Source organism: Sylvia atricapilla, chromosome 7 (assembly GCF_009819655.1).
Source record: "Sylvia atricapilla isolate bSylAtr1 chromosome 7, bSylAtr1.pri, whole genome shotgun sequence".
NCBI lineage: Eukaryota > Metazoa > Chordata > Aves > Passeriformes > Sylviidae > Sylvia > Sylvia atricapilla.
In genome coordinates this window covers 14346138-14359817 of record NC_089146.1, presented here as the reverse complement: position 1 = coordinate 14359817, position 13680 = coordinate 14346138, and the positions used below count along the sequence as shown (strand labels likewise).

The following is a 13680-nucleotide window of genomic DNA, read 5'->3' as shown; positions in this document are numbered from 1 at the left end:
AAGTAGAGCCACAGTGCAGTTGTCCAGGAAAAAGTGAGCAGCTGGATAATGCTGTCCACTAAAAACTGAAGTCAGATAAGAATGCCTCAAGAAAACTGAAATACAGCTTCTTGGAAATGGCTTATAAAGTTGGGAAGATTAAAATGTTTTATAAAGCATTCTCGGTTAGGATTTGAATGAAAAAAAACTTAATTTATATTGTGTTTTGACTGTGTAAAAAAATCAAATTAATTTTCCTATGTGTTTCAAAACTAGGCAAAACTAAATGTTCTGGTATTGATAATGTTTTTTGGTAGATTTTTTTTTTTTTTCTTCCTAAAGGGAACTGCAAAATTTCAGAGGTATTTTCCTAATCACGAACAAATGAGAATTGCCCAGCTTCGAGAAAGTGCCAATATTCAGCTACTGAATTCTGTTACTGTCATTTTTAAAAGTGCTCTGGCATGAATCCATCGTGCTAAAACCAAGTCAGGCACGGGATTACGCTGGGCCTGTTACAGACTGCCTAGTAAAAAATCAAGCCCTGGAAGTTTCTCTGCTGGCTGGACAAGGAATAACAGACAAGTGCATACCTTTTTTGGGAGGGAGCAAATCACTGTAAGTAAATGACAAGAAAAAATGCTAGGCTTTGTTCCTTCTGCTCAGAGGTTTGCAGCTAAGCAGCGTTTTCCTTTTTCACTTTGGTTGTGCTGGCTGTGCTGCCAGAGCAGCAGTGGGCTTCCCTTGCTCTGGGCCGCCAGCACCACGCTGCCCTCACTGCAGGGTTTTTAACAGAGCCATGCAGCTTCATTTCTCCCCATTAAAAGAGCTCCACCAGCCAATATATATTTTTAAGCCTTAACGAAAATTGCCATTTGAATGGATGTAATTGAATTTGAAGTTGAAACATATGGCACGAATAAAATGTCATGCTACTCTTCTGCCACAGTGAAACAGTAAGTACCCCACAGCCCAACTCGGTGCAAGTGTCAGCCTAAGTAAGGTCCAAAAAGCTCAGACTCCTTCAGCTCAGGTTCTTCGATACCGTATTTCCCCCAGGAATTAATTGCTGAAGGCAAATCCCTTACAAATGCTCAGGCATTTGCTTTGAAGAATGGTTTGCACAGCAGCAGCAGGAGTTTGGGACAAGAATACATACAGACGTAGCTGTGCTGTAGTAACAGAAATGGCCAGGAGAGCCAGTCAGAAATTTCCCATAAAGAACTCAAGAAATAAAAAAACAAATTTTATAAAAGGGTAAGTGTTCTTGGTTGCCACTATTGACAGGAACAGATCAGAGGGAATAAAACTATGACACTTGATTCTCTTCCTCACACATAAGTTACCATTTATCTTTTAACATATCCAGAGCAGAACTCTCTTGTTTAATCCTCTGTAAAAGGAACAGTAGCTGTGAACATAGCATTTGTTCCTAGAGACAACTGGAGGACCTCTGTTGTAAATGCTCACTGATTTTAAGATCTGGAAAGGACCCTTATTTTTACAACTGAATCTCTGGCATAAAGCACAGCCTTCAACCTAATTCTACACTTGATCCATACTTGAGGTTGAACAATGGCATATACTTTAGAATGCAGAAGATAAGACTTTTTATGAAAGTTAAGATTTATCTAATTCTCCTTAACGTTTCCCTTATTTACTTACAGCAGGTAGGGTGATAAAATTGTTTTATTTTGTATATAGCAGCCTACATAACTAAAATTTAAAATGAGTCTCTAAACAGACTTATCTTCTGTAGCTGAAATACTGAACATTGTTTTGTGCTGTCTTTAATATCTGCTTTCCCAAGTTTTACTGATGTGATTTTCTATCTGTAAACCCTACCTCCCACCTTTAGCCTCCTGGCTTGAGATAATCAGGCTACAGAGTGGCTCCAACTGGATACACAGGATGGAGAAGCATGTGATGAATCCTAAGAATGATAGAAGTTGTCTGTGAAAGTGTAAGATGGTTTAATTTAAAGAAGCTGTGTTTAGAAAATCCTACTCACAAACTTTTAAGGCCAGTTAATTCTAAAATATAATTTCTGACAGTTGCAGAGGTTTTGACTTCCGTTATTACGGAGCAGCTGATTAGAGGCTTGAAAATGTGGCCTTTTATTTGGTTGAATTACTGTAATCTTTTGACGTAAGGGAAGAATTCTGCCAGTCCTACGATTTTTACCTATTCTCAGGCAGACAGCTGCCTGACTGAAATTGGTGCTGATGTTAAAAGTGAGGGCTTAGCAATTCTGGCAGACAAACACATTGCCCAGTAAGATTTGGCTTCCAGACAAATTCTCAGAGGAGATTCTGACCATCTAACAAACTTCCCAAGACCTGTCAAAGCACAGCACCTTTGAAGGTCTGCCTGCGTTGGGTGAATTCAAGCACACTTAACCAGCAGTACTAAGCCCATCTTCTAGCTGTGAAAAATTGGGATGGAAAAGTGTCAGCTGAAAAACTCTAATCCTCTCCTGACTGCTGGCCCCAGGTGCCTGGTCAGAGCAGCACAGGAGCTGGGAGCAGAGAGCCTTGCAGTACTGCCCAGATTCATTGCTGACGTGGAAGCCACCTCTGCATGTTTTTCTGATCAGGTTTTTGAGGTATTTGACCAAGAGCCATCCTCCACAGAATCAGCTATAAAATATTTTCTGATTTTCCAAAGGGTAATCCGTGCTGGGCTGAGACTGATAGAGGCTGAAAGACCCACTTGCTGGCTGACTGCAGGAGCTTCTGCTCTTCATTTGAGCTCTGAAGACTGGCTGACTTCTGCAGTCTGAGGGCTAGCAAGGGAAGGAAGGACCAGCAGAACAAGATGTTTCCATACCAGCAGAAATTGTCTGGGGCCACAAAAACCTCTCTGTTTACTCTTTAGGCTACTGTAAGTGGGAGATGCAGTCCCTTTAGCCATGGCAAAGCTGGCCTCTCTCTCCAGTGCATGTTCTGGCCAGCCTGTGGAGGGCCAACAAAAGCCTTTCTGTGCAAGAAGCTCCTTCATGCTACTCTTAAGGAGCCATTGCTGCTTCAAGCCATTCTGAGAGGGAAAAATGGAAAGTGGAAAGCAATGTCTCAGAGAACAAAATGGAAAGTAGCCAGACATTTACAACATGATTTTTGCTGCTCTCATACAGTCTTCATTGTGATAGTTTAACACTGAGCCTTTGACTGCAAGTAGCCTCAAATGAGCCTCAACATTTGTTATTTAAAAGGCTCACCATGACGACTGAAGATTGAGCTAAGAGAAGAGTTAGCAGCAAGCAGCAGACATTTAGAAAATTATTCAGCCTTTGTTGCTGGGTTTCCGAATGATCATTCACAAACCTCTGTGGGGCCACAGTGACCTGCTGAATATGCTGAATATCTGATCTGCCCCAGATTAGATATGTGACCTACATAAAGCCATCACATTTGCCAGTGCATCAGATCATTTGTTTTGATTTCGTCATGCATATTAGAGAGAGGAACAAAAAGTAAGTGAACTTGCAAGGCTGAATGATATCCTGGTCTTGGAATCACAGCACACATGAGAGTTTTTTCTCCTTCTCAATTTGAGCTGAGGTATAAAATAATACAGCACATGGAGGGATTTTTAAAATGATTACTTCTTTATTGCTATAATGTCAGCATAGTTTAAACTGCCACATTGGTGCTCCAGATGCTTTTCATTCTAAATGTTGGAGGTCCACCATATCTGCTGGTGTTTGAAGACTACATCAGTTGTAAATCACAGAGCGACAGCCTGACTTTGCTTTTTCTAGGCTACTCTAAACAGGAGTTTGAGAATATCTAGTGCGCCTACTTTCTGTATCAACTTGTTTATCTCATATCTCAAACTTTAAAGCCACATACAACTGTAATTTACAGTATTTTACGTAAATTCATTGCAAATAAATGGTCGCTGGGGTTTTGCCTTTATATCTGGAACTTATCATTTACGTATGTTGACTCTTCTTTAACAAGAGTAAGAGAAAATGTCATTAATTTCTGGAGGAGTAGGACTAAGATCTGTATGATAAAGAAAAGACCTGGTTATGCTCAAACTCATTTCCCACAGGATTAAGGGTGATCCTTGCATGTTGGTTACCAAGCTTCTGTGAAACCTTGCTTAACAAAAACTTACAGGCATGGGCACCACTCAGAGTCCCTTGAGGCTGTTGCATAGTGTACAATTTTTCAGTCTTTCTCAGCAAAGAACCCAAATTTTAGAAAAATTTCAAAGGCTGTATCAAGCAGACTGTTCACAGTTACCAACATCTATTCAGCAAAATATTCTGCATCCATTTATTTCTATTTTGCCTTCCCTCCCTCGTGTTTTTCCGGTTCACTCACTCATACACATGGGAGTTGTCAAGGCCTGGGACCCTGTGCTTCATTGTGTTTTATTGCTGTCATGTCATAGATAACTTTTTTACACTCTTTGGACCACTGGTAGTTTAGAGACCACCCAAGAGAGTGGCTGCCTTGGGACAGACTGGGCTCTTGTTGCCAGATCTGCTTGGAAGCAGGATTAACCTCCTGCCACAGGTCACCTGGTGTGATTATTGGACATGAGCATCACAAAATGGAATAATAGTTGCCAGCTTGTCAGACTGAAGCCATTCTTCTAGGTGGGAGTGAAGAAAGACAAGGGAAGGTGTGTAAAATGCATCCTGGGTTTGCATACAGACCTCGGTCATTGTCTGGCTCTCTGTTCGTACTCAGTAATCATCCACTGATCACTGTACACCACAATTCTTGTCATATCATACTGAGGTTATTAGGCTTCCAGGAACCCACACCAGGAATTTGGTCTATGCCAGATAAACCTTGCTCAAACATATAACAGAAGCTGGGAACCTTGTAGCACCAGGGAACTCCCAGCTAGGGTGTAGCAATCAAACCCAGGAACAGATAAAGAATGTTAGGGACAAAAGCAACAGTCTTTGTTTTCAGCAGGCTGGCAACAAAAATGTTCTCAGTGTGTTTCTGAAATTCTGTAACTGAGGATTTTGAGGAGGATTTGGAAGTAGCCATGGAGGCAGATAGTTGTACCTCTCCAATATTTTAGAAGGAATGAATATGCTAATCTAAAAGCCTAGAAATTTAAGAAGCAAAGCCATACCATTTCCTGATTTGAGTGAAGATGATGCTCATAATATATGAAGAAATTTAATTTGCCTTGAAAACATACATAGCTACCATTAGTCTGAAATATTTTGGAGGGAATCAAAGGAGGGAACTTAAGGGGAAAAGTAGTGGCAGAAGAAAAGGTACATTTATACATCTTGGAGGAGGATATGTGGTAGTAGTGAAGACCCCAGAATAAGGAGGGTTTCAAAGTCTGGATAAATGGTAAAGACTATATGGGATGCATTAAACAATAAAAACATGCAAGACTCAGATGACAATTGGATATGGGTATCTAGAGAAGCATGGAAATCAGAAATGTGTAAGCCTAAATATCAGGAAAAAATGACAGTGTTGTTCATGGTAGACGAATGTTTTGGACAGGACTGCAGATCAAGAGCTTGATTTTGACCACTTTGACATATTGTCTTAGACTTCCACGAGCTTGCATAGGAGATGCACTTGAGAGTTTTAATTGGGACAGAAGAATGACTATCAGAAAATGGCAAGGAGAAAGGCATTACAACAGCAGAACCAGGGGGAAGGAGAACCAGGGTAAAAATTGTCAGAGGCAAAGACATCAGCAAGCTTAAAAGGATGAAGAAAGAGGTCACTGGGCACTTGGCCAGCAAGCTTTGAGGCTGAGTCCAAGGGCAACTGGATCAAAGCAAATGGGACTGCAGGCAGAGAGGGCTGGTAAGGTGGAACCTGTGAGCATCATTTTTGGTGAGCTGAATGGTAGAGGGAGAAGGGGAGGCGGGTAGGGTTAAGGACAGGGTTAATGGTTTTTAAGAGTTACTAATGAAAACTTAAGCACTGAACTCTGACTTGTATGCAAGTAGAGCTTATCTAAACCACTCGATTAAGTAAAAATGGATTAAAGGTTTCAAGAACTGATTGTACAGATGAAGGAGAGAGATAACAGGTCATTTATGCAATGAGGAAATAAGAGAAAGCTCAAAATAGCTTTTTGGGAAAATATAGCATTTTTCTTACTTGTTTCCTGTTCTGCTCTTGCATGGAATATATACCCTCCTCTACTTCAGCTGTTCAAAAAAAGAAGAAACTAAAATATATAGTAAGATTTAATTTCTTTCTAGCAAAAGATTTAATTTCTTTCCAGCAAATTTTTGATCAAGGAAGTCAAAATGCCTAGGAGATGTGTGTGCAGGGTTAAGTTTTGAGTTTCTCCATGACGAGTAATGACAGCTGTGTTTCTGAAACCTCCTCCAAATGGTGCAGACATGTATTTCTTGCATTTGAATAAATTGGGCAGTGTAGCTGGTGTGTGTACCTGACAATGAACATTTGAAGATGATGAAATTGGATTTTTTCTAAGCTTCTATGATGCAGAAAGTGCCAAGAATGGAAGCAGGTGTAGCTGTATTCTGTTGAACTGAGAGTCATCACAGAGAGGAAAAGATTTTAGTAATTATTCAGCTTCTGTTGAAGGAGGTTTCTGCCAGGCAGCTGCTCCTGCAGGCTCTGATTGTCCTCAGCCTCTGCTGGAGGTGGCAAGAGCAGGAAGCATTTGATGCTTTTCAGAGCTCAGCTGATGCTTTTCAGGGCTGAGACCGAGTCCTGTGTCTCTCAGAGCTGAATTGTGGTGCTCACATCAAGGACAGGCTCTGGGCTCTCCCACTGGCATTGACCAGCAGAAGGGAGCACATTCCAATACAGGGAGCACAGATGTTTCTGGAATACATGTGGCAAAACATCTTGTGAAGTGTTGAGAGTCGTGTTACTCCCATTGAGCAGATGCCGAGCTGAGCAAGACAGGCATTTGCTGTGCAACAGGGTGCTTAGGTCTTGCTTTTATGAGCACAGTGTGGTTTTTTAACCTGTTACATCTGCAGGCAGCTGAGCACATCCTTTTGGCTGCAGTGGTACAATCACCAAGCACCCTCGGGCACCACACACTGGTAGTGACTGAGACAATGATCTGCCCCGGAGGCCCCCAAGGGAAGAGGAGCCATTTCAGCAGCAGTGCCAGGACTCATCTGCAGAGGAGCAGCTCTGTGCCTCCCTCGCAGGAATTACATTTTTTCTGTTGCATTTCCATGCACTGGGCCACAACTAGGGTGTGGTTTCTGTGTGAGATTTTGGAGATCTCATGAGTGTATCCATCACATGCAAGAGATGCTCCAGGTTCACTGACTTTAATCCCATTATTTTCATCCCTTTTGTTTGGGAACAATATGTACCTCACATAGATGTATATACAGGTCACAATGGACCATGTGACCTAATTATGAGCTTGTATGCTTTCCAAAATCAGTACAGAAATACTGATTTAGTCTGACCCCATGATTTTAAGGAGTGAAGAGGAATCTTAGTCCTGAAATTAGTCTGGCTGGTGAAGTTGGTGCTTCAACGCTTTTCCAGAAAAAAAAGTCATTTGAAGCTCCCAGGTGGATCAATATGCAGCCCACACAGTTAATGTTAATACACTGTTATAAGCCATAAGATGCATTTACTGAGTTTTGATCTTACAAAATCACAGTCATTTAGGTTGCAAGGAACCCTGGGAAAGTCCATAGTTCAACCTGATGCATAAGGCAGACTTAGCACCAAATTTAACAGGGTTGTTCAACGCTTTGTCTAGTTCAGTACTGAAAATCTCCTTAAAGAGACACATCACATTTTCACTCTGAAATCACATCAGTGCTTAAATACACTCAGTGGGATAGTCCCTTCTTTATATCCAGTCAGAAAATAGTCTCTTCCAACTCACAACCACACACCTTCATCTTCTGGGTAACTGTGCTTGGCACAGGCAGGCTGCTGTTACACGCCCCAAATGCAGCTGCTTGTTCTCCTGTAACTGTAGGGGCCATCCCAACGCACGGAGGAGGCTGCCTTGGAAGACCTGCCGGCTTCATTTGGCTCTTCACAAGTGCTTTCCACTGCACCTAGCTCAGCCAAAGACCTGTGGTGGATGCTGGATTTAATGACATTACTTTGCTGGTTTTTTCCTGTTTGTTTGGGGTTTGTTGTTTGTTTGGGGGTTGTGTTTTCTGTCTGTTTGTTTGGTTTGTTGTCATATTTTAAAACTTCAGTTGGGAAAAACATGAGGAAGACACGTCAGAGAAGTCAAAACATATTTAACTGGTAAATGCATACCAGAATGTACCAATAAAAAGAATAAGCCTTTTTTTCTGTTTAGTGGTATGAGTATATGATACTTCTTTTGATATTCTCATTTTTTGAAGGAAACTAGAAAATAATTCATTTAGCATTGGCTGAGACATTTTTATTTGGCTGTTATCCTCTTTGGCCAGGTCTGTTTGCATGATAATTTCAAAGTGAATTGAGTTCTGAAACGCTGAAAATGAGCCTGTTTTATCTGTGCCTTTCACTGCTTTCTGCAAATCTGGAAATGTGTTTTTGCTAGAGAGAGGATCAGCTCCAAATCATAAAACTAAATAACCCTTCAAACTTCAGGGAATTCAAGCTGCCAACCAGACTTCAATCCTGAGTTTGGTAAATGTCAACACCCTTCCTTGGGCAGTGAAGCAGAGTGAAGGAAGAAGTGTTAAATAGGATGAGGAGCTGCCTTAATTACTTGAATACTTTTAATTTTTTTTTCCAGGAGATACTTAATTCAGGAACACTTGGTTATTTCAAATCTTGTGACCCTACTTAGCTTTCTAAGCTGGTGCTTTGGTTAGATGGAGAGAAGCAAAAGGACAGCTGCTGAGGAAGCAGCACGGATGTGATGTGACTACAAAAATGATAAAAAATTGTCCTATTCTCATTCATAATTTATAAGTATCTAGAATTCTACACATATTCTTTGAGACAGTGACTTCATCTAAAAAGCATTGACACTTCAAATTATATTAGTGTATGGCTGCTCAATCTGGTTTGGAATTCTGGGTTTGTTTATCAACATTAATTGGATTAAATTACCTGCAGTGAAATACAAGCCCTTTGAGAAAAATCAATCCTTGTCCTGCTGGCTTTAGCAGTGTTCAGACAGACTTTGTTTTAAAGTAGCATAAGGACGAGCGTGAACGCATTGGGGGTATGAAGCATTTTCAGGGAGTGGTGAGAAGGGGCAGTGTTTGGTCTGGAAGGGGGGTTTTGCTGCCAGCCATCTCAGGTGAAGAGCAGAGCCCCAGGCAGCGTGTGACGTTGTGAAGTAGGGGCTGGGTCAGGTGCAGAGTGGATTGGGAGCCCGTGGGGACAGGTGGCACCCCGTGAGCCCCGTCCCCAAGAAAGGGCAGAGCAGGGCAGGGCACCCAGTGGGAGAAACAGAGCAGCAGCAGGACAGTGCAGGCACAGCACCTCAGGAAACTGAGTGCCCCCAAATGCATTGCCTGGAAAAAGGGACATTGATGGCACAGGGTGACTCCAGGGATCAGCATTTGCAGTCCTCTCTATTCACAACTGATACTGGAAAGCTTGTGCAGTCTATGTGGAATCAGTAACTTGATGTTCCTAACTTGGATGTGCTCTTACACACAAACAATTTTTTCTAAGATATCCTGGCTTTGTTTTGCTTTTTTGCTACAAGAAAAATCTTACAGTCTGTATTTCCTTACAGTCTGTATTTCATGCTCATCTTTACACCGTGTTCAATCAGTGAACAGAAATAATCCCCAAACTACAGCATTTTGGTCCTTCTTGGTTACTGGTTGAGAATGCTGAGGGTATGAGCTGTGTTACTGGTACAAGGATTGCAAAGATGAGAAGGAAATTTCCTTTCTGCTGAATTAGCAGTGCCATAGTTGTGGTTGTAAAAATGGTTGAGGTGACCTGAGTAATGAATTTTTACTCAGTCTCTAACAGAATGTAACCTTTCAGCAAAAAATTCAGATTTTGCTAAGCCAAGGTGCTGAACTGATCCAGCAATACACTCTGTGGGTACAGCTTCACCTCACTGCCTGCTTGTCATACGGTTCATAGTGACAAAGGGTAGAGCACAGCCCGAATACCTGAATAACCCCACTGGAGCCACGCTGGAGAGCCACTGTCCCAGCCTCTTCTCTTGAGCCGTGCCTGAACGTGCCAGCGTGCACCTGCCCAGCTCCAACACCTTCTGATCACCCTTGGCAGCCACTGTGGGCTACTACAATGTTATGTGGCTATGCTTTTAATCCAAGAGTATAATTGCTGTAATTTAACTCCAGGCCTTTTTCTTGTGCACTGTAAAAGTCTGTAGCTTTGTGCAGGAAATGTATCTTTTCAGGACAGTTACCAGCATTTCCTGTCATACTTGTTCAGATGTTACTGACAGGAGTTTCATTACCTCTGTGTCAATTCACACTAATTTATTCCATTGTGTAGATGAGCATCTTATTTCATAATGGCACACCAAGGTCAGTTCATTCTGACAACCTGTGAGTTGATGGTGTGAGCTCATTTTGAGGCATATATGTAAATACACAAAATCTTGTACACTTTACTGGTTAGAGAAGGAAACTTCCAAAAGCATAAAATGTAGCTGTAGCATAAAATGACAGGCTGCAGAATGGAGGTTATGAAAAAAATCATTAAATAAGATCAATAGCTACTTGCCATGCAAAAATCAATGGGTAATTCTTATTGATGCCATTTCTCTCCATTTCCTACAGTTTTCATATTTAATATTGCTATTAAACCACATGACCAAAAGTCTTCACTCCTACAAAAAACACAGTTCCATGGTTTCATCGTACCATGCATCACATGCCTTCTTGCTTGTCCATAACTTTCCCTAAAAAAATTATTCATTTTGGCTCCTAGCAATTCCTGTCTGAAGTACTGAGCAGCAGCTGCTGGATGAATACTGTGAATTGTGCAAGAAATGGCCCTCTAAGTGCAGAGGAAACAACGGGAGACAAATTTACTTTAAAAACACAACATAATTTGGAAACAAATGCTCATTAACCTATAGTTAGGTGAAATCATATTTAAAGTGTTTGTCTTACTAAAGGGTGTTGCTAAAGAGGAGCTGCTAAGAGCTTGGTAGTAGCTGAGCACCTTCATGTATCACAGTTCCTTAATTGGAAATGGCTTGATTATTGCAGGGCACACTTACAAGGACTGTGGCTTTGGAGCATTAATGTGTTTGCTTGGTTTATGTCAGAACAGTTTCCCAGGAGACTGTGTGCTGTCATTTGTGAAGAAGAAAAGAGAGAGAGCAGCCCAGAGCCCAGCACAGAGTAATGGGCTCCTGTTAGATGTGGAGCTGGTTGTTGTACAGCCATTGTAAGATACTGTTTTCAACTATTTGTAGCTTTGTGGAAAGGCCATAACTTATGCTGAGACTTTTTTCAAGTGATACATTTGGAAAAAATCTATCCTGAACTTTGGAGCCATGTGGACATAAACAGTGAGGTGTAGGAACTTTCAGATTAAGTGACACTGGGGCCAAAACTCTTGACTTAAACCATCATCAATTCTCACTCCCAATTAGCAGTAATCTGGATCTTGCCCTCACTCTCAAGGATGAGCTCCTTTTTGAGGACTGTGTCTCTACATGTGTCCTGACTTGCAGGGTGCACATTGGGGTATTTGATTATCTAGCAGTGATTATAAAGCAGCTAGGGTTTCATTTCTCCTCATCACAGAGAGGAAGTGATACAAAAGAGAAACATTTTTCCTGACAGTTAAAAATGGTTACTAGAACTACATATGATCTTTCATTAAATTGAAAATATTTTATGTAGTGACAGTAATGGCCCCAGAAAATAGTCTAATTCAGGCTTATGTTCTGGTCAAATCATACATTTTTGATGAACAGTTATGTTCCCACTTGGTTTGTCATAAACTGGGGGACCCTGAGACTAACCTTGTGCATTTGCTCTTTAGGTTTTTTGAAAATAACAGCTATTGCTCTCTGGTCTCTCTGTCATCTTTTTGTCTTGGTGTTGCTTCTTTTTCCAGCTTGAATTCTGTCACACCAGGGGACCTGAGAAGATGGGATTAGGCCCGTTCATTGAAGTCTGCTTCCTTGTACTGAACATGAGACAGGGAAATAACTGTAACTTGATTCAGTTTCATAAAGTCTACTTCACCTTGTTGGCTGAAACCAGCCAGCAGTAGGTACTTCATAACTTTCCTCAAACCTGAGCTTCCAAATATCCTGTGATAGGTATTTTCCCTTTCCATCCAGCCCCTCATGGTATCTTGAGTTCAAAAGAACGCATTCTCCATGGAAGAAATTACCCTGTGTCATCACAGTCCCCTCTCTGTCAGGCTGTTTGCCTCAGGACAGCTTTGCAATGGTGTCCAACACAAACTTGACCAAGGCTTACCAAGGGAAAAAGAGAAGCAAATACTGTTTGGAGCCTTTATTCAAGGAAGAGAATATCTCTGTTGTAAATATACCAGACGACGACTCGAATTTAGAGGTTTTGGGAGAAAAAAGAGTAAATATGGGCATTAAACTTGCCTTTATTTTGGTTTTCTGTTTCTTCCTTCACAAAAAAAAAAAAAAAAAAAAAAAAAAAAAAAAAAAAAAAAAAAAAAAACTTGATGCAACCTTAACCGTGCCTTCTGTATTTCCAGGGATTAAGCATCTGAAGAGTCAGAGTGACTCAGTGTTTCCAGAAGAAGAAGAGGGCGTTGGCGAGAGGGAAGAGGAGTGGGGCCATTAACCAGCGCAGAGGTGTCTGAGCCCCGTCCCAGAGCCACTGACCCTCCCCTCGGCCCCGCCGTGTCCTGCCGCTCCCTGTGCCCGGGGGCTCTGCAGGCACTGCACTCCTGTCCTCTCACCCTTCTTCCCACAGATCAAACACTTATTTTAAAGTCTTTTTTTTCTTTTATTTTCTACGACTTAGAAATGTTATTTGCAAATGTGTTAGCTCCCTGACGTCAGTACTGCCACAGCTTAACTACTGCGTGTGAGCTGTATCTAAGGCTTGTTGTAAATAAAAGCGATTTAAAAGGTACAAAATAAAGAATACATTAATTTAGACAGGATTGTCTATTTTACAGAGGGTTTGTCTTGCTACAGAGAAATGTTCGTATAAAATGATTCTTTCAGTTAAGGGCAGTTTTTACCATCGTTGGTAGAGTTACAGTGATGTGGATAGAAAAAAGGTAACAGCAGCCAGAATTATTTCTCTCTACATGATATCACTTATCTGGAGGCATTAGAAAACGTTTCAGTGTGGGAGTGAGGAGCACAGGCATGTGCAAGGCCTGTGAGCAGGGTCCCAGCCCCAGCTGAGCCATGGGAAGTGCCACATCCCCCTTTGTCACCTGCAGCAAGGACAGAGCACAGCCTTCCTGCCCTGTGCTTGGCTCACTCTGAGCCACTGGGTGACAGCACAACAAGCTGCACAAGTTCACCTTGCACCTGAGTCCGAGGGTTTTGGCTAAAGTCAGTATGGGTCACACCATCCTTTTCATTTTTTAGACCATGCCATAAAATGGAATAAGGTGGAGAAGGAAAACAATGTTTCTTGAAAGTCACACTTAACAGATTATTTTGATTTTTTTTCAAACCAATGGCATATTTTTAAATGAATTCAATGTCATTTTGTATTAACTGTTTGCCTTTGATACAAAAGTTTTATCCTCAGATTATCTTTCCACTGCTGGAAGTCTCTTTTAAACGGTTGAGCTAGGGAAAAACATTAAATTAAAAAATAAATAAAAA

General features: G+C 41.4%; 1 protein-coding gene across 1 annotated transcript in view; it reads left to right on the top strand.

Moving 5' to 3' along the window:
• Window positions 1–13680, top strand: part of PPP1R1C (protein phosphatase 1 regulatory inhibitor subunit 1C) — a 48121-nt gene extending 34441 nt beyond the window's left edge. Inside the window, 1 exon segment of the mRNA XM_066322710.1 lies at window positions 12585–13680. Within this exon segment, the coding sequence (XP_066178807.1) occupies window positions 12585–12673 (89 nt within the window). The 3' untranslated portion in view covers window positions 12674–13680.